The sequence below is a fragment of the Pan paniscus genome, chromosome 10 (assembly GCF_029289425.2).
Source record: "Pan paniscus chromosome 10, NHGRI_mPanPan1-v2.0_pri, whole genome shotgun sequence".
In the NCBI taxonomy this organism is placed as follows: domain Eukaryota; kingdom Metazoa; phylum Chordata; class Mammalia; order Primates; family Hominidae; genus Pan; species Pan paniscus.
In genome coordinates, this window is record NC_073259.2 from 79,596,605 (window position 1) to 79,618,140 (window position 21,536).

Here is a 21,536-nt window from a genome sequence, read left to right on the forward strand (position 1 = left end):
ATAGTTGTCAATGCCATGTTCTAATGTTTCCTGTAATGGTTAAACAGCTTGCATATGTTATTTCTATTGACTTGGGACTTTTTTCCTCTGCCTTTCCCATGTGTTATGAAAAAAAGTAGTTTACATGGATTTAAGGAGACTTGTTTTGACCTTCCATTTTTCAGCCTTCTCCCTCAACTTCCACTCAACACAATCATTGTCCTCTCAGGCATGTTGGGACTTAATAAAAGGACTCTTAATCTTTTGCTATGGCTCTGCACTCACATAGAAGGCACCTGTGGCAATTGAGCGCCTGCAATTTCACCATAAGCTTTACTTAGCAGCACTCAGAATGTTAAGTAGATAAATGGGAATGGCTGCCGCTGTGATTCTGCCTTTCCCCAGCCCCAGCCTGCTGTGTCACTTCAGACTCCAGTTGCTCAATGATATGTGGATGCAGTGACACCACATGGTAGCCTTGGAGTCAGTGATTCACATCTGAAGGAGGGGAGTATAGAGCAAATCTTTCTTCGCCCTACCCCACCCCACCCCATGAAGTGCAGCTACAGATAAGAAAGCAGTATTAGAGAATTTAATTTGTTAAAATCACAAAGCAAGAAAGAAGCGAGTTTGAATTCAAATACAATCAATTTGATTGAATAACTGGGAGAAAGTGTGTGTATATCAGGTGGTAGAAATTTGGGGGGCCATGTTAGAATTCTGCCTACCACACCCAGAACAGGTATAATCATCCCCATTTCTCCAGAAAACTGGCGCAGTTATATGATTAGGATTTTACATACTGGAGCTAGTAAGTAAGGAACCAGTGTTTAAACTGCATCTCTCTCTGCTATGTCACACAATGAGTGGTAACCACTCAGGTCTAGAACTGCATGAATGGAGGCTCACTGGCAAAATGACTTTAAAAGCAAAGGCTGTGGAGCCAACTTTTCTGGTTCAAATCCAGGCTCTCTATATGCCAGCACAGGATCTTGAGCACATTATTATTCCTCCTGGAGCTCAGTTTCCCAGTCTATAAAAGGAGATGTAACCACTTCCTTCAGAGGGTTCTCATGAGGACTGATTAAATGACTACATGTCAAACAGTTACAGCAGCACCTGGGACACTGTAACTCTCAGTCAGTGTTAACTTTTATCATCTTTCTCACTTCCCTGGAACCATTATTCTTTCCTTGAGTTGGAACTTGAAAAGCCGGGAGGAATACACATAACATTCATAGTAGATCTTACCATTTTCAAAGCATTTTCACCTATAATATTCATTTGTTCTTCCCAATGACCCTGCAAAATGGTGTCTTCTCATTTAGGAGAACTGAGAAAGATACCAATGCTTAGCTAGTGTATCAACCAAGTAGAATTAGCTGAAGTTGAGATTAGAACCCCGGAGCCTCACCCCTAGTACAAGGTGCTTTATGTTCTCCTGGGGGTATAGATCTGAGAGCTCTCCCCTTTGGCTAACTCATCCACTGAGTACTTGTTACATGAGGAAATTTCACTGTACATGACTAGTTTTGCGTCATGTGCATGGGAATTATTTAGCCCATTCTGTAGGCTATGTGTAACTTTCCCCACTTACTAGCTGGTCAGCTTAGGCAAGTCATTTCATATTGTATGAGTAGAATTATGGTGTCTCCCTCATAAGGTGGCCACAGGAATTAAACCAGATAATTCAAGTAAAGCTATAAACATGGTACCTTTATATAAGAAGTGCTTGGCAATGGGCAAAGGATTCCCTGTTTAATAAATGGTGCTGAGAGAACTGGCTAGCCATATGCAGAAAATTGAAACTGGATCCCTTCCTTACACCTTATACAAAAATTAACTCAAGATGGATTAAGACTTAAATGTAAAACTTAAAATATAAAAACCCTAGAAGAAATCTAGTCAATACCATTCAGGACATAGGCATGAGCCAAGATTTTATGATGAAATCGCCTAAAGCAATTGCAACAAAAGCAAAAATTCACAAATGGGATCTAATTAAACTAAAGAGCTTCTGCACAGCAAATGAAACTATCATCAGAGCAAACAGACAACCTACAGAATAGGAGAAAATTTTTGCAATCTATCCATCTGCCAAGGGGCTAATATCCAGAATCTACAAGGAACTTAAGCAAATTTACAAGAAAAAAAAACCCCATTAAAACGTGGGCAAAGGATATGAACAGACACTTCTCAAAAAAAGACATACATGCAGCCAACAAACACATGAAAAATAGTTCAACATCACTGATCATTAGAGAAATGCAAGTCAAAACCACAAGGAGATACCATCTCACACCAGCCAGAATGGCGATTATTAAAAAGTCAAGAAACAACAAATGCTGGCGAGGTTGCAGAGAAATAGGAATGCTTTTACACTGTTGGTGGGAATGTAAATTAGTTCAACCATTGTGGAAGACAGTATGGCAATTCCTTAAGTATTTAGAACCAGAAATACCATTTGACCCAGCAATCCCATAACTGGGTATATACCCAAGGGAATATAAATCATTGTATTATAAAGATACATGCACATGTATGTTCATTGAAGCACTATTCACAATAGCAAAGACGTGGAATCAACCCAAATGCCCACCAGTGATAGACTGGATAAAGAAAATGTGCTACATATACACCATGGAATACTATGCAGCCATAAGAAGAAATCAGATCATGTCCTTTGCAGGGACATGGATGAAGCCGGAAGTCATTATTCTCAGCAAACTAATGCAGGAACAGAAACCAAACATTGCAAGTTCTCACTTGCAAGTGGGAGCTGAACAATGAGAACACATGGACACAGGGAGAGAAACCACACTTAACTGGGCCTTGCCGGGGGAGGGTGGGAAGGGGAAAGCATTAAGGAAAAAAGCTAATGCGTCCGGGGCTTAATACCTAGGTGATGGGCTGATAGGTGCAGCAGACCACCATGGCACACGTTTACCTACATAACAAACCTGTACATTCTGCACATGTACCCCAGAATTTTTAAAAAATAAAATAATTTTTTTTAAAGTGCTTGGTCAGTGTTAGCCATGAAAATCATTAGGTAGAAGGCAACACTATGCCTTTATGTAGAAGGTCTTTTGTTCCCTCTATTAAGAGGTAGACAATGAAGGAGTATCCCCTTTGCAGCCTGCAGAGATGAGTAAACCAATTATCGGCTTTGATAATATGTGTGTCCATTTTATTATATTCACTATTTTTCAAAAATACATACCATATTAATAATCAGGTATATTTGTGCATAGGTGTGAGATTTTGGAGGTATTGGGTGGGGGGGTATCCTTCAAACCTTCAGAAAGTTACAAATTTGGATTTACAAGCAGCTTCATTTGTACTATTTATGCGGAGTAAATGGACTTTATTCCTTTATAAATCCCATTTATTCAATAAATGTAGGATAAAGTGATCAATTATAAGACTAATTTGAAGCCCCTTAGAAAAAGTATGATTTTTCCCATTGCATAGTGGTGATCTGGTTTTAAGAATTAGAATCAGGCATGAAAATGTGTTAGTTGATTAGCTGATAACTTTTAAAACATGAGACAAAATTGTTCTTATATATCTATGTTACGTTATCTACCAACTTTCTTTTCTTTCAAGCTTTCGCAAATTATGATGGCTTGCTTTAGATTAGTTATATTATACTATAAATATGTCCAGATGTTTTTGTTATTCTGTAATTTGTTGAATTTTGGCTGAAGATTTTCTTAGATTCCGTTCCCCCACCTCCTTCTTGTAGTGATTGATTTCAAAGCTCCTGCTATGTTTTGAATTGTTAGGTTTTTTTAAAGAGTTGATTAGAAAAGAAACAACAATGATTTATCTGAGCTGTAGAGATGTAGCAGCTCTTAGAGACAGAGGCACAATTATTTAATTTAATTTGTTCTCATTGCAGTAAGATAATAGCTAGAGCATTTAGAGAAGTACTAACAAAATATAAATGAATTCATTAAGTAAACTATTTAAATCAATTAAAGAAGTATAACAGTTACATTTCAGTAAACATTTGAATCTACTGGTTAATCCAATAATGGCTGTGACTACCTGCTCCATGTCAGGGCTGTGAAAATGTTCAGAGTCTGCCTTTGGGAGATATAACATCTTGGAGGGAAAAGGAGAGCAAAGCATGTTTCTTTATGATTTATTTGTAACAGATTTTCCCTTTTTGCACCTTCTGTTTTTCAGAGATCTGTCTTACAACCTATTAGAAGATTTACCCAGTTTTTCAGTCTGCCAAAAGCTTCAGAAAATGTAAGTCTAGAAGTCTCTAAGTCACCTAGCAAAACTCAAGAATCAAAACTCACATTTCTCAGGGTCACTGGTTCATTTACCCTGTGGTTCACTGGGGAGACATGTGATCCTTTTCCTTCTTACACACACAAGGTGTGACTGTGCAGTGTGCTTAGAAAGTTGAGAAACATAGATAATATTATTTTTTCATGCACTGTACCATATTAGTAAAACATTTATTATATATCTGCTTTTTTCTCCCCCTAACTCAGGGTACTAGTGAATTGGGTGTGTTTGGGCTTTGAAATTTTTCTTATTTTAGAAGTACAACCAAACTTACATATCCAATGAGTGGTGTTATTTTTTAATATGTGGGGACTTGGGTTTGTTGGTGTGTTTGTTTCACAATAGTCAACTTTAGGGGAAGGCCATATTTGTCATATTTAAAGTGCTACAGATGGTACTTATGCATGAAACCCTTTAGAATTCCTCTCTTAACATTGCCTCCCCTACAAAACATCAGCCTTTTTTTTTTCTTTTCTCAAGATGGAGTCTCGCTCTGTCGCCCAGGCCGGAGCGCATGGCGTGATCTCGGCTCACTGCCACCTCTGCCTTGTGGGTTCAAGCAATTCTCCTGCCTCAGCCTCCCGAGTAGCTGGGATTACAGGCACCCATCACCATGCCTGGCTAATTTTTTGCATTTTTAGTAGAGACGAGGTTTCACCATGTTGGCCAGGCTGCTCTCGAACTCCTGACCTCATGACCTGCCCATCTCAGCCTCCCAAAGTGCTGCGATTACAGGCGTGAGCCACCGCGCCCGGCCAAACTTGTTGTTTTATAGTCACACTTCAGTTTTGATCAAAACAATATTAACCATCTATCCCTTCACATTTAGTTTTTCTCTCAATGCCTTTGGGTGCTTAAGGGAAAAAAACAAAGCAAATCCATCTGTAAAAGGTAAAGAATTTACCCTCCTGAAGACCCTCAAAGAATCCAAGGAAGGCTCAGAAGGCAGCACCAGGAGAAGAGTCCTCCAGTGTTTTGAATGATGATTGCATGTTTGGAATATGGTTTTACATCCTCCCAAGCAAACTAGCTCCTTTGAAAGAGACAATACTTGAGTGTGTAAATGGTAATGTTCTTTTTTAAACAAACAAAAATCAGTCACTTGATAGATACACTTCATGTGTTCCTTTGATTAAGGGCAGGTAGTCCCTCTATAAAAGTTATCTGAAGTCTGTAGTCTTTGAAACCAGTAACTTTGAAATCAATCTTTGGAACCCTGTCATTTCAGTGACCTAAGACATAATGAAATCTACGAAATTAAAGTTGACACTTTCCAGCAGTTGCTTAGCCTCCGATCGCTGTGAGTATCACCTCCCAGTGCGTTCCCCAGCACAGAGCATTTTCTTTCTCTTTGGGGCCTTCCCCTAATGTTTTCTTTTCATTGTGTACTATTGTGGTTGGACTTTTGTGCATATATTTGCTATGAAACATCAAGTATTTTGCTTCTGGTAATTTCCAGGAATAAATCTAAAAGTAGTAAATTTGCAATTATGCTCTCTACCAGTCAGCAGGCAGGAAGTTTTAATGAAGAGGAAGGAGGCTAAGCTGTTGACTAGCCTACTGTGTTTTCTGTCCACAACCTGGAATCGACAGGAAACATTTTACATGCAAAAATGGGATGATCACATAATTCTATCTGCCTGCTTTTTTTCCTGGTTAAGCATTTTTTTCAACGTGTGTCTCAAAGTGCTTAATAATCACCTCGAGGAGACTAAAAAATACAGACTCCAGAACCTTATCTGCCTCATGAGTTAGAATCTCTGGAGTGGGGACTGGGAATCTGCATTTTAACAAGTACACTAAGGTTTGAACACAGCTGTTCTAGGAATCACTTCTGTTGCTCAGGCAACTAAGATTTGTAAATACTTGTATTTAATTCCATTTTATGATTGAAATGTTATATATTAAATTTTTTTTAAAAACTTACTAGCAGATTGTTTTATGAAATAACAGTTAAAACTTTTCTATACTGAAACTGGATTTCAATATGATTTTGATGAACGGTGATGATAGGTAATGTTTAAACTATAGTACGTTTGTTAAAAACCTTTCTCTTTTGCTGACTTCTAAAGTAGTTTTTTTGTACTTAAGAGACTATACCTTTGGTAAAATAATACTATTCCTCAAAAGACTTTAAATTTACTTTTAAGAGTCACTTTCTCCCAAAAGTTTACCTTAATAACCTTAATAATTTCCTCCCAAAAGTTTACCAGAATAACATCTTGTTCTGAATTTCGTTGTGTTGCCCTTCTCTCACTTTTGGTTGAAATCTACTTGTGGAGTGCTTTTACTTAAAAAAAAAAAAAAAAAGAAAGAAAAAGTGTAAAAGGAAAATACTTTTATTTTCCTTTTACTAAGGGTTACTATTTTCCTAACCCTAACCCTTATTCAGGTAAGTGAATAAGACTTGCCTGTCTTATTCACCCGGTTTGATGTCTGGCTGCCCCAAAAGTCAGTTCTATATTAAAAGGTGGGCGGATCACGAGGTCAGGAGTTCGAGACCAGCCTGGCCAACATGGTGAAACCCCATCTCTACTAAAAATACAAAATATTAGCCGGGCATGGTGGCATGTGCCTGTAGTCCCAGCTACTCAGGAGGCTGAGGCAGGAGAATTGCTTGAACCCAGCAGGCGGAGGTTGCAGTGAGCCGAGATCACGCCATTGCATCCAGCCTGAGTGACAGAGCAAGACTCTGTCTCAAAAAAAAAAAAAAAAAAAAAAGGCTGATCTCTATAGATACCAAAAGAATGTGACACAGACTTTGAAGAATAAATGTCTGAATCCCCCTGAATTCCTTCTTCCCCTGTGACCTCACATTCAGTCACTCACCAAACTGTGCCAACTCCAATTCATCCTCTCCACTCCTCTACCGCAGGCCCATTAATGATTCGTTTGGATCACCATCATCCTCCCAACCAGTCCTTCTATCATCTCTCTACCCATTCATCTTATTCTTTCTTAAATAAATATCTAATCATGTTATTTCCCTGCTTCAAAAACTTTCTAATTATTTCCCTGTTGTCTTCAAGATCAGACCAAACTTCCCAGCAACACTCTTCAAAATCTGATTCCAGCCTCCTGGTACAGTGTCATCTCTCCTCAGCACACTCCAGGACCCTGACACACGAGCCAGTGTTTCTCCTATTCCCATTGCCTATAGGATTCCTCCCCACCCATGACTTGTCCCCCTGCCCATTTCGCAAGAACAAGATCTTCTATCTTTGGGCCCACTTCACTCAGATGCACTTTGCACATTTTCTACTATAGAACTTAATACTTAGCACTGTCATCAGGTAGACTATGCCATACCTGAAAACAATAAGAACTTTTTCAGGTTCCCATAAATTAAAATTTCAGTAAAACTTCTAGCCCAGGGTCTAGTGCAGTGGCTTTTTCATTATTTGCTTAAGAATTTAAACATGTTCTGAGCACAAGATCAGGGACTGTGAAGTCAGTGTGCCTGCGTTTGAATTGCAGCTCCTGAGATTACTCTGTAATTTATTACTCAAGTGACTTGTCACACAGTTTCTATTTTTCCTCATGAGTATAATGAAGGTAATGATAATACCTACCTCTTAGGGTTGTGGTGAGGGTTATGAGATTAAAACCTGTAAAAAACAAAACAAAACAAACAAACAAACAAAAACCTCGTAACTGTACCTGGCACATTGTAACTATGCAACCTTATTATTATTATGAAAATAAGTATATAGCTTTTGAGGGTTCTAGCAAGAAACAGAAGTCATTTAAGATGGTTGAAATGCAGAAATACCATTTGACCCAGCAATTCTATTACTGGGTATATACCCCCAAAAATGTAAATCATAATGTTGGGTGTGATGGTTCACACCTGTAATCCCAGCACTTTGGGAGGCTGAAGTGGGCAGAACACTTGAGGTCAGGAGTTCGAGATCAGTGTGGCCAACATGGTGAAACCCTGTCTCTACTAAAAATACAAAAAAATTAGCTGGGCATAGTGGTGGGCACCTGTAATCCCAGCTACTCGGGAGGCTGAGGCAGGAGAATCGCTTGAACCTGGGAGGCAGGGGTTGCAGTGAGCTGAGATCGCACTACCGCCCTCCAACCTGGGCGACAGAGTGAGACTCCATCTCAAAATATATGTGTGTGTGTGTGTGTGTGTGTGTGTGTGTGTGTATCATTCTATTATAAAGATACATGCACACATATGTTCATTGCAGCACTATTCACAATAGCAAAGACATGGAATCAACCCAAATGCCCACCAATGATAGACTGGATAAAGAAAATGTGGTATATATACACCATGGAATACTACGCAGCCATAAGAAGGGATAAGATCATGTCCTTTACAGGCACATGGGTGGAGCTGGAAGCCATTATTCTCAGCAAACTAACACAGGAACAGAAAACCAAACACTGCATGTTCTCACTTATAAGTGGGAGCTGAACAATAAGAACACATGGACACAGGGAGAGAGATACCACACACCAGGGCCTATCAGGGTGGCAGGGGGAGGGAAAGCATCAGGATAAATAGTTAATGCATGCAGGGCTTAATACCTAGGTGATGGGTTGATAGGTGCAGCAAACCTACCATGGCACATGTTTACCTATGTAACAAACCTGCATGTCCTGCACGTGTATCCTGGAACTTAAAATTAAATTAAATTTTTTTAAAAGATGGTTCAAATGAAAAGACACTTACATAGGTGTTGGCAGGGAGCAAGCAAAGGATGGGTGTGCAGAAACCAGTAACATCTGGGGCTAGAGTCACAGGGAGGAAATGATGTTTCCAGGACAAAGAAAGAGCTTAAGCATGGAGAAGTGTTGCAGCCCTTGAGAAGTCTGTAGCTGCCATGAGAGACATGATTCCAAAACAGGGAAGAGAAGACCATGAGGGCCCTGACCTCCCTTTCCTTCTGGGGCTTCTCCTGAGAATACAACTGAGGCCATTAGGGAGCTCTGGGGATGCAGCCTGCAGGATCAGCCCCAGGCACAGAGCAGGGCAGGAAAGCAGAAAATGACTCCTCTGGGGCTGCTGGGAGGATTCCAGCACACGGGCTCATGAATTGAAAAGGAATTACAGGCCTTTGAACATATAAATTCTCACATATTTACTTAAACCCCAGCCAAATCACTCTAAGCACCATGGCAGGACTTGGCCTACATTCCAAATATTCTGCTCTGTGAAGCTCTCCCAGGGCACCATGATCTACTTAAAGCTGCCAAAAAGACTCTGACAGATGGTATTACTTGCTCACCTCAGTGACACGTATTTCTTGAGCAGTTCAACAGAAGACAGTCTTCTCACTCAATTACCCAAAGCCCAGCCGCCATTTGTAGCTTTTCTACCTTCCATACGTTTCCTCCCCTTGTTAGCTGCAATTTTCTTCTGTTCTGGGATCAAGGAAAAGACTTCCAGTTTCCTCCAGGACAGGAGGACAGGTCCCTAAGGAACCTTTCAAATGAGAATGTAAATATTCTGTGGATACCATTTATTAAGGTAACCCTGGAGCCCAATATCATAAACTTTTCTACACTTAAGAAAAGTTGACTTTGTTTACTTTCAGTTCTCTCAAATGCCTACATCTTAGTTACCATTGTTAGTCATTTACAAAAATTAAAAATCTTAAATTCATCCTTCCTTTTTAAAAATGTAGTTCTTATTCCTGATAAATTATCTACAGAAGTTTTTGCAAAATGTTTTACTCCTACTTAATTATCTGCAGTTCATTACTTGTCCATGGGAAGTGAATTTTATTTCCCCATAAACTGTACTTTTTCTTTACTATCAAAGAATTTTATTTCTAACATATGTTGGCCCCTATTTTATTCATATCCTGGCTAATAATTTACTTGTCAGTATCCTTCCTGGAAATTTTCTTGAAAGCATCTTTGTGTTTCTCTCAAGGCCTAACATATATGAGTGATGTGCCCAAATTTTTTTGAGTTTCATTACATATCCAAGGACATTTTATAATTTAAAACTTGCTTGTCAGAAGAAGAGACTCAGAAGTTTCTGTCCCTTCCCACAGTGCTACAACCACTCATTTTAGAAAGGCCCTAATAAAATTTTACAACCATGTTAAAGTCAACCTTTTAGCAAGAGTAAAACCAAAATATCCACCTGAACGATGTTTCCTTGATTGGTTTTAACAAGCTTGATTTAAAGTTCTCTCATTAGTCATTTTATACCACTAATATCATAATCTGAAGGGCAGTTTGATAAGTTAATTGTTTCTGATCTGAATTGAAATTAAATTAATTTTGGTGGAAGACTAAATGCATATGATAAAACTTCACATGTTCTTTATTCTATATAATTCTCTCATTTGCCTTTTTTTACAATAGGAATTTGGCTTGGAACAAAATTGCTATTATTCACCCCAATGCATTTTCCACTTTGCCATCCCTAATAAAGCTGTGAGTATTCCACAACTTGTTTATGGTATGTCTCTTAATAATTGAGGACCGTCTAGTTAATTTTAAAAGTTGGTTTTGTTGAAGAAGCTGGATATGCACAGATTACCTGCCTCTGTGTTCTCCATGCCTAGAGCTTGTCAGAGCCAGGGAGGAGTTCTGCTCCTCCAGGGCCACATGGGCCCTTAAGTGGATAATTGAAGATCTGGGTGACACCTGGTTCTCATTATTCAGCTGAAGTTTTTTATTTGTGCTTTGTAATCGGGTGGAATGGAATAAGATGTCAATTCAGGTCTGAAGGGCTTCCATTTTATTTTATGCCATTTTGACTGATAGAGAATCTTCCTGTCCCTTCCCCCCACGCCAACTTCCCACCTCTTGCTCCTTCCTCTCCCCATCTCTTATCTAACAAAGAAAGAAGAAATTGGTTAGACAGAAGTTAGGAGAAGAGGAAGGGGAGTAAATACACCCCCTACACTTTTTACCTCTCACTCCTAATCTACTCAGCATCACTTTTCAAATTAAATATAGCACCTTCCCCTTGATTTTAGATGTCCCCACCTGACAAAATGAAGCTGAATATAGAACAATTTGAATACAATTAAAACCTTTTCTCCCCTACAATCCTGATTGTGAATAGAAAAGTTATCAAGAGCTAAACCAAAATGGTTACTTTTACCGTTAAGAGTAAGGACCCTGCTTAGAAGTTTTTATTGAGTAGTTTAATGATCTTTAGGTTGTTGTTTTTTTTAACATAAACGTTTTATGCTAACATAGACTAAAAGCCAATTGTTGTTTGATGTTTTGCAGGGACCTATCGTCCAACCTCCTGTCGTCTTTTCCTATAACTGGGTTACATGGTTTAACTCACTTAAAATTAACAGGAAATCATGCCTTACAGAGCTTGATATCATCTGAAAACTTTCCAGAACTCAAGTGAGTTTGTCATTAAAACTAATAAGATACATTTGTGGTCATGTGAAATAATAGATGTATTATAGTGGTGTTCTAAATTTATGAGGTCGTGAGACACTTTTGAATTGCATTTCATGCCCTCAAGTCTCCTAACCCTGGAGCATTGTTAGGACAAGCCCTGAAGTGGGAAAATGTGTCCTCCTGACCATATTTCCTTTCCTTCTCAAAGATGCCTCCCAGAATCATAGAGTTCATAGGAGGAGTTTGAAAACAATTGATCCATGGAATATATATAATAATAAACAAGGGCATGTAATTAATTAACATTATAACATTATTCTACTCTTGTTTACAATTTTTAATTTAGCTTGTATGTATCTAATAAAATGTACTAAATTAATATTTGAGGAAGTAATGCTGTTTAAAATCTGTTATGCTTATTATTGACAAAGAAGTATCTTGAAAGATTATGTATTTTTTAACCCAAGGTAGTTTTTACATACTTTTAAAATTATGAAAATAATAAAACCCCAAAAGAGAGTTGGGAAAGTATAAGAGAGAACAAAAATCTTTTTTTTAATTTTTAATGTTTTTATTTTTTATGGTTACATAGTTGGTGTTTATATTTATGGGGTACCCGAAATGTTTTGATACAGGCATGCAATATGTAATAAGCACATCATGGAAAATGGGGTATTCATCCCCTCAAGCATTTATCATTTGAGTTACAAACAATCCAATTACACTCTTTATTTTAAAATGCCCAATTAAATTATTATTGACTGCAGTCACCCTGTTGTGCTATTGAATAGTCGGTGTTATTTATTCTTTCTATTTTTTGTACCCATTAACCATCCCCACCTCCCCCCAAGTCTACCCCTCCCAGTCTCTATTAAGCATCCAGGAACAAAAATCTTAAAAATGCCACTCTAAACAACATGTTTAAGTTACTTCTTTCCAAGCTTTGTTTCCAGTGCATTTTTTATTGTTAGACTCAAAATGTGCATAGAAATATATGTCATATTATAGTCACTTATTCTGCCATAAGCACTTTTTCATGTTGCTACAATTTTTCTTAGCAGCCTTTTTTTTAACCTTTTTATTTTGGAAATTTTCCATCATTTGAGTAATGGAAGTTGCATCACTCAGCTTCAGCAATTAACATTTCATAGTGATCATTTTTAATAACTTCATTGTTTTTATAAATAGCACTGTAATGAACACCTTTATGTGCATAACTTATACTTTGGATTATTTATTTAGGCTAAAATCCAAAGGTAGAATAATTGGGTGAAAGAACATGAACACTATATTTAATTATCCGTTTCTTTAAGTGTTTTTTGTTTGGGTTTTGTTCATTTAAAGGGTTATAGAAATGCCTTATGCTTACCAGTGCTGTGCATTTGGAGTGTGTGAGAATGCCTATAAGATTTCTAATCAATGGAATAAAGGTGACAACAGCAGTATGGACGACCTTCATAAGAAAGATGCTGGAATGTTTCAGGTTCAAGGTAGGACTTGCTATGCCATGGTAATGAAATTGTGTTGTGTTCAGTGGAACACATGGAAATGAATTATGTTTGATGAAAAGTCATCGAACAGGCCGGGTGTGGTGGCACACACCTGTAATCCCAACAGTTTGGGAGGCCGAGGCAGATGGATCACTTGAGGTCAGCAGTTCAAGACCAGCCTGGCCAACATGGTGAAACCCCTATCTCTGCTAAAAATACAAAAAAGTAGCCAGGCATGGTGGCACATGCCAGTAATCCCAGGTACTTGGGAGGCTGAGGTATGAGAATCGCTTCAACCTGGGAGGCAGGTTGATTCCAAAGCAAGCTGAGCTGAGATCACGCCACTGCACTCCAGCCTGGGCAACAGAGCAAGACTGTCTCAAAAAAAAAAAGGAAAAAAAATTATCAAACAGATTATCTGAACTTCAGACAAGTCCTTGTACCTCAGCAAATTGTGAATAAATCCCAGTTTTTAAAGACTACTTGAGAAAGAGAAAACTCGCTCAGGATTTATCCTAAAATTTCATCTGTTCTGTAGGTGAATTCTTATATTTATATGTATAATTAGATTCCCCCTTAGCATATACTGTCCTCAGGGGTGATTACTGACATGGTGTTTCCATCAGCTTTTTAAAGGGTCTATTTCTGAGGATGTCTTTTTCATACGTACTTCAGAAACTTTTTCTCCAGAAGACAAAATCCATTTTCATTCGTATGGCCTGGAAGGATTGAAAGATATAAACATTTTAGATTCCTTCATATTTCAGCAGAAGGGCTAAAGAATCCTGCTTTTTGTCCAACTAATTCTAAATCATTCTCCTCACCTACCCCACCCTGGGGTATCTGTCCGGAAGGTGAAATGAGATAATGTCTGTAAAGCTTGGCTTTCCTTGAATTAAGACGTTACCTAAACAGACAACAATGCCTCTCAAACCACACCTGTGGCAATGAGGAGGTGCTTTGGGCACCACCCCCTGCCTTCCCTGCCAACCCTGCAAGTTTGCACAAAGTCTAAACAGACTAAACAGAAGGATGGCTTCTCATGCTTTGGGCCTTAATGATTTGTTGATTCCAAAGCAAGTATGATTCAGTCTGTCTGCAGATAACCTTACCAGTTTTTCCTGCCTGTGTATCTGTTTAAGGGACTGATATCTTGGTCCTTGCCTTTTTTGTTTTAGGCCACAGCATGTGTCTTGTTCTTGTTCTTGCTTCAGTTTTTGCTCTTCCTGCCTCACCCACTCTAATTTCTCTCAAAAATTGTTCACTCAAAAAATAAAAACACAAGCAAAAAGTTATTAGAGCGCCTACTTTGTGCCAGGCACTGTTCTAGGCCTTGAAAGTACACAATGGGAGATGGTCATTCATGGAGTTTATTTTCAAAGGCAGTGATTCTCAACCCTGGACCACATATTACACTCACATAGCAACTTTTAAAAAATATTGGTCCCCAATTCCCACGAGACCAATTAAATCTGTATCTTTGGGGAAATATGTTAGATCACAAAACTCCTATTTCATGGATAGCTAAACCAAGCACCAAGTAGTTATTTGATTTGTCCTCTGTTACACAGAATTCCCCAGGGAAGACTGAAACTTACTGTGTCTGATTCTCTAGTGTTCAGAGAACAGAGCCTAGAACATTTGCACTGTAGCTTTTATAGTGTTAGAAATTTGGATAAAGCGGTTCCTACTCTGAACGAAGAGGCCCGTAGCCTCCTCTAATTTAGCTCTGCAATGTGGGGACATCATGAGCTGCAGGGAACAAGAGCAGAATGAGAGAGTGACCCGGCGTCTTGGGTCACTCTCCCTCACCCCCAGTTGTACTAGAATAGTATGTCATAGCAGCTTGAGTCAAACATCCAAAGGCAACTTTATAATAACTTGCAAGAAAGCTAGAGCACAAGGAATTTGTGACAGTTCATGTCTCCAGAATAACCCAGGACTCTCCACTCTGGGATTTGGTCCCTTGAAAAGAGAGGCAGAACTAATCATTCCAGGACTTCTTGTGCTGCAGATGAACGTGACCTTGAAGATTTCCTGCTTGACTTTGAGGAAGACCTGAAAGCCCTTCATTCAGTGCAGTGTTCACCTTCCCCAGGTGAGAAAGGCATCAAAAATTCCTCAACGGCAGTATCCACCACTGATTCTGAGCCCATGAAAGACAATGCAGCTATACTTTAAAAGCCGAATCTGTGCCAACTTTGCAGCTCATCAGTAACCCTCCCCATAGTGGCCTGTCAAGTACAAATGTTCATTCCCTGGAGTTGTTTTTCACTTGCCAATAGGATTGAGGTGGGAGGACTTTTGATTTAACTTAATGTAAACTAAAGAATCAAGTATGTTGTCAGAGGCATATGTAATTTTTAAAATGATATTAGCAATTTACCCTGAAATCGTATGCTATAATCTTGTTTTGTGTAATCACCGACATTTGAAAGTGACTTAGGTTTTTCTTATAAATAACTATTTGGTAAAAGCAAATAATAGTTTGTACAGATAAGAGGAAGGAAGGAAGAAAGGAAGGAAGGAAGGAGAAGGGGAAGGGAGGGGAGGGGAGGGAACGGAAGGGAAGGAAAGAGGAAGGGGAGGGGAAGAGATGGGAAGGGAGGGGAGGAAAGTGAAGTCGAATTCACTTAATAGTTTGTCTCATTCCAAAAAACAGGATGAGCCAGTTGAAAAAAGATAGCTAGGAAGAGTTGATATTTTATTTTTAATGAATAGATTGTCCCTTGCTCCCTAACCTCAAATTTTAATCTAAAACTAAGATGAGATTTTCATGAAATTCACATTCATAATATTACGGAGTATTTCCCTAGGATTCTCCTTGTCTGCCTATGGAAACTTATGGAAATATTCTGAAAACTTATATAATGAAAAGTCCAGGAGATCTGGCTTTTTACCTGGCTCCAACACAGCTGTATCTTAGAGACTTCAATTAAGTGATCGAAATTCTCCATTCTCATTTCTCCATCAATACCCTGGAACAGGAGCACCTGGTGTACTCACCCAGCCAGTGCTGCAGAAGATCCAGGGTGACAGTGGCTTGAGATAGTGGAGCATGCACATGGGCACTGTGTGTTATTAGGCTGTTTTTGACCGTTATCTCTTGGCATCCTAAATAAAGAGACAAAAGGGTAATTCAGCAAAAGTTGTAAACCCTAATTTGATATTCAATCTTTGCCTTCCTTGGACTTCTAGGCCCCTTCAAACCCTGTGAACACCTGCTTGATGGCTGGCTGATCAGAATTGGAGTGTGGACCATAGCAGTTCTGGCACTTACTTGTAATGCTTTGGTGACTTCAACAGTTTTCAGATCCCCTCTGTACATTTCCCCCATTAAACTGTTAATTGGGGTCATCGCAGCAGTGAACATGCTCACGGGAGTCTCTAGTGCCGTGCTGGCTGGTGTGGATGCGTTCACTTTTGGAAGCTTTGCACGACATGGTGCCTGGTGGGAGAATGGGGTTGGTTGCCATGTCATTGGTTTTTTGTCCATTTTTGCTTCGGAATCATCTGTTTTTCTGCTTACTCTGGCAGCCCTGGAGCGTGGGTTCTCTGTGAAATATTCTGCAAAATTTGAAACGAAAGCTCCCTTTTCTAGCCTGAAAGTAATCATTTTGCTCTGTGCCCTGCTGGCCTTGACCATGGCCGCAGTTCCCCTGCTGGGTGGCAGCAAGTATGGCGCCTCCCCTCTCTGCCTGCCTTTGCCTTTTGGGGAGCCCAGCACCATGGGCTACATGGTCGCTCTCATCTTGCTCAATTCCCTTTGCTTCCTCATGATGACCATTGCCTACACCAAGCTCTACTGCAATTTGGACAAGGGAGACCTGGAGAATATTTGGGACTGCTCTATGGTAAAACACATTGCCCTGTTGCTCTTCACCAACTGCATCCTATACTGCCCTGTGGCTTTCTTGTCCTTCTCCTCTTTAATAAACCTTACATTTATCAGTCCTGAAGTAATTAAGTTTATCCTTCTGGTGGTAGTCCCACTTCCTGCATGTCTCAATCCCCTTCTCTACATCCTGTTCAATCCTCACTTTAAGGAGGATCTGGTGAGCCTGGGAAAGCAAACCTACTTCTGGACAAGATCAAAACACCCAAGCTTGATGTCAATTAACTCTGATGATGTCGAAAAACAGTCCTGTGACTCAACTCAAGCCTTGGTAACCTTTACCAGCTCCAGCATCACTTATGACCTGCCTCCCAGTTCCGTGCCATCACCAGCTTATCCAGTGACTGAGAGCTGCCATCTTTCCTCTGTGGCATTTGTCCCATGTCTCTAATTAATATGTGAAGGAAAATGTTTTCAAAGGTTGAGAACCTGAAAATGTGAGATTGAGTATATCAGAGCAGTAACTAATAAGAAGAGCTGAGGTGAAACTCGGTTTAAAAACCAAAAAAGAATCTCTCAGTTAGTAAGAAAAGGCTGAAAACCTATTGATACTTGAGAGTGAATATAAGTCTAAATGCTGCTCTGTATAATTTGTTCAGCTAAGGGATAGATCGATCACACTATTTAAGTGAGCCCAGATCAAAAAAGCAGATTGAAATTTTCTTTAGAAAAGATTCTCCATGATTTGAATTGCATTCTCTTTGAACTCACCAATGTAATCATTTTGGGAGGAGGGAGAACCCACTTGCTTTCCAAATGGGTTTATTTAAACCCACAAACTCAAGAGGTTGTTGGGGGAATTAGGAAAATAAGGGTTTTCAATGACCTACATTGCTAGGTAGAAGCTGTGATCCATGGGATTTCATTCTAATGACCATGTGAAGATGTTTGAGTCCTCCTTTGCCTTTCCTCAGAAAGGATCCTTCTAAGGCACAAATCCCTTAGATGGATAATGTAAGGTATTGTTAACTCACTCATATTGAGATCATTTTTAGAGATACCAGGTTTTATATATCAGCACTAGATGGTTCCACCTTCATGGGATAAAACTGCTTACAAGTATTTTGAAAGAAAAATTGACCGAAATTCTTAAATTGTTACTAAGGCAATCATGCACAGGTGACATATGTCTTATCTGATTTGTTTTTAACTCCTTGGTGCCCAAAGCTCAGAAGGGAATTCCACTGCCAGCAATGAACATACCTGGAAAAGATAGTAAGCAATCTGGGATTTTTTTTTTCTGGGTTAGTAAAGAATTTTTGCAATAAGTTTTATCAGTTGATTCAAACTGATGTGCATCTTAATGATCAAATGTGCACATGACATAAATTAAGTCCACTGATACAACTTCTTACACATGTATCTCTAGTAGCTCTGGCAAACCCAATATCTGACACCACTTTGGACTCAAGAGACTCAGTAACATATTATCCTGTTTATTTAGCTTGGTTTTAGCTGTGTTCTCTCTGGATAACCCACTTGATGTTAGGAACATTACTTCTCTGCTTATTCCATATTAATACTGTGTTAGGTATTTTAAGAAGCAAGTTATTAAATAAGAAAAGTCAAAGTATTAATTCTTACCTTCTATTATCCTATATTAGCTTCAATACATCCAAACCAAATGGCTGTTAGGTAGATTTATTTTTATATAAGCATGTTTATTTTGATCAGATGTTTTAACTTGGATTTGAAAAAATACATTTATGAGATGTTTTATAAGATGTGTAAATATAGAACTGTATTTATTACTATAGTAAAGGTTCAGTAACATTAAGGACCATGATAATGATAATAAACCTTGTACAGTGGCATATTCTTTGATTTATATTGTGTTTCTCTGCCCATTTTCTTTAAATTCATTAACTGTATATATGTAAATATATAGTACTTGTAAATAGATTCCAAATTTGCTTTTCTATTGGGTAAAAAATAAATTTGTAATAAAATGTGTGACTATGAAACAAAATATTTTCAAGTCTATTTATTGAGCCCACAGGCAGATATATAGTCTTCTAAATGTTTTTAAGTTTTGGAGTATAAGTACCTTTGCTATTTAAGTATTAATATTTGTACTTAATATTCTAAATATATTGGACTTATCTTAAAAAAAGCAATCTTTCACAAAACGAATCAAAATATCATTACCAACTCCTGAATTGTTTATGGTTGATAAGCCATTTTGTCCTGACTTTTGTGAAGGTTATGATAGTTTGGATTTTATAAGCTAGAACTTTTATTGGTCTCAAACTTCTTTTGCAATATAAGAAAAAACCTCACAATTAGAAAGAAATATATGAATAACAAATCAACCTTAAATTATTTAACATGGACGTGAGTTTAAACATGAGTTTAAAAACTCATGTACTTGTTAAATAATTCATTTGATGATTATGTCAAGGCCAAAACATGAGGACATGCAATTCCCAGGGCACAAAGAAACACACTGTTCCCCTTCGGTCCCCATCCCCCAAAACATGAGAAATGAAATTATTTTTCTAGACACCTGTGCCAGACCCTACCAGCTCCAGTGGTGATTCCTGCTCTCCTTGCATGGATTGCAAAATGAAACCATCAAGTACTGGTAGGAGGCACAGCATTATTGCTAAAATTAACATGTTTACAGAGCACCCACAGGGCACCTGGCACTGAGTTTTCCACCTACCCATCAGACTTAACCACATGCCCAAACCTAATTAACAGGCATCAAATGGGATCCTCTTTTGTGCAGTCCATGCTTGGCTTGGCTTATCTTCAGCTGAAACAAGAGCTCACTCCTCTTACTCTCCCACCTCTTAACCCAGGCAGCAGATATAAAAGTCGCCTCTAGAGGAATGCATCTCATTCTTTCTTTTCAATATACTTGCCCAAAGTCAGGAACAAGTCCTGGCAGCCCCTTTGTCTCCCGCTCAAGAAAACACAAGTTAGTAATGTAATTAAAAAAAAAAAAGACACTTAAATTCACTCCAACTTATTTCTTTAGATAAATCCACAGGCTTTATTATTTTATTGACAAAACACTAGTTATAATACACCTTACACAAAACACTGCCATCTGATAAATGTTCTCCACTCTAATATAGCATAATCAGAAAGAACTTGAATTACATCCACAAATAAATAAATCTACAGTGAGAAGGGGAAAGATGTACTGTTCAGACATTGAACAACAGTAAAGAACAAACCATGGAACAAATTTGTAAAAACCATAAACTGTAAACTAGCTTAAAGTAAGGGAGTAACAATTTTGTTTCCAAAAACAGGTTCATTCATTCAACAAGTATTCTGCACCATTATGTGCTGTATTCTATGCACTGCAGATAACAAAACAAGGTCTGGAATTCGCATTCCAGCGGAGGGGAGATAGACAATAAACAAATATAAACATGGAAATATCCGATAGAAACATAAATGAAGGAAATGAAGCTATTTTAAATAGTCTATTGGGAATAATTAGTGTGGTGCTTTAGAAATGGAGCTCCGGAAAGGCCTCTCTGGAAAGCCACCTTTTAGGCTAAGACCTTATGCTCACAATGGAGCTACCTTTGCTTTTGAATTTAACCAGTTACATCAAAAAACTCATCATTTCTAGTCCCTCTCTTCATATGTCACCTATAACAAACTATTTTCAGGGACATTTTAATAGAAAAATATATTAGGTGGCCGTTACTGCACATCATTTTTTTTCAACTGTTACAGAAGAGAAAATCATTCTTATATGAAATAAAAAACATCTACTCATTTAGTTTTGGCTAAAAATATAACAATAAAGTAGTAAAAGGAAATAAAATTAGCAACACCTTCTTCATTTAGAACCAGAAAAACTCTAACATATGAAAAAGTAACAATGTCCTGCTTCTTTTGTTAATCTTATCACATTTAGTTCAGAGGCCCATCTGATGAGAAAGAAGTCCTAGATAAATAGATGGGATTGCTGTGACCCTACTGGTTCCATTCATGCTCTTCAGTACTGGAGATTTGATTTTACAGTTCCACTATGCAGATAAAAGAGACTATCTTCCTAAGGGCCACTAAACACTAACTATTTTCTCTCTCAGGCCACAGAGACCCTTAACTACAATTAGGTTATGGTCACTTTTCCTTGCAAGTGAAGTGGGGAGGGGCTGTGTAGCCATATCCCCATTTCGATGTCCTCCTTATGAACATTTCTAAAGATGTTGAACTCAGATTCTACACTGACTCGTTCATCTCATACACAAGTTCCTGAAGCCTATTGGGTAGGATGATAAAACTTCAGAAACGGGCAGAAAATGCATGTGATAGGCTGGAGAAGCATTATGGAATACAGGTTCATACTCATTGTGGACATGACTTTCCACTCTAGAGACAGTACTTTATGGGAATGTTGAAAACATGCTACTCCATGAGAATAGTGAATGAAACAGTGAGTGGAATAGGGAAATGATATCCTATCAAATAATAGTCTAAAAAATGGAGAATGTGTCACCTGGAGAAAAGCAGGCTAAAGGAAAATATTTAAAATACTTGAATAATTGAAATTTACTAAG

The 21,536-nt window shown here is 38.4% G+C and overlaps 1 protein-coding gene across 2 annotated transcripts in view; it reads left to right on the plus strand.

Annotated features, from left to right (window-relative positions):
* LGR5 (leucine rich repeat containing G protein-coupled receptor 5) overlaps positions 1–19,938 on the plus strand; it is a 147,565-nt gene extending 127,627 nt beyond the window's left edge. For both annotated transcript variants that reach the window (XM_003832909.5, XM_003832911.5), the window contains 7 exons: positions 4,174–4,239; positions 5,513–5,584; positions 10,618–10,689; positions 11,497–11,622; positions 12,967–13,112; positions 15,127–15,210; positions 16,311–19,938. In XM_003832909.5, coding sequence (XP_003832957.1) covers positions 4,174–4,239; positions 5,513–5,584; positions 10,618–10,689; positions 11,497–11,622; positions 12,967–13,112; positions 15,127–15,210; positions 16,311–17,398 — 1,654 coding nt within the window. In that variant the 3' untranslated portion in view covers positions 17,399–19,938. The remainder of the gene's footprint in view (positions 1–4,173; positions 4,240–5,512; positions 5,585–10,617; positions 10,690–11,496; positions 11,623–12,966; positions 13,113–15,126; positions 15,211–16,310) is intronic.
* The last annotated feature ends 1,598 nt before the right edge of the window (positions 19,939–21,536 follow it).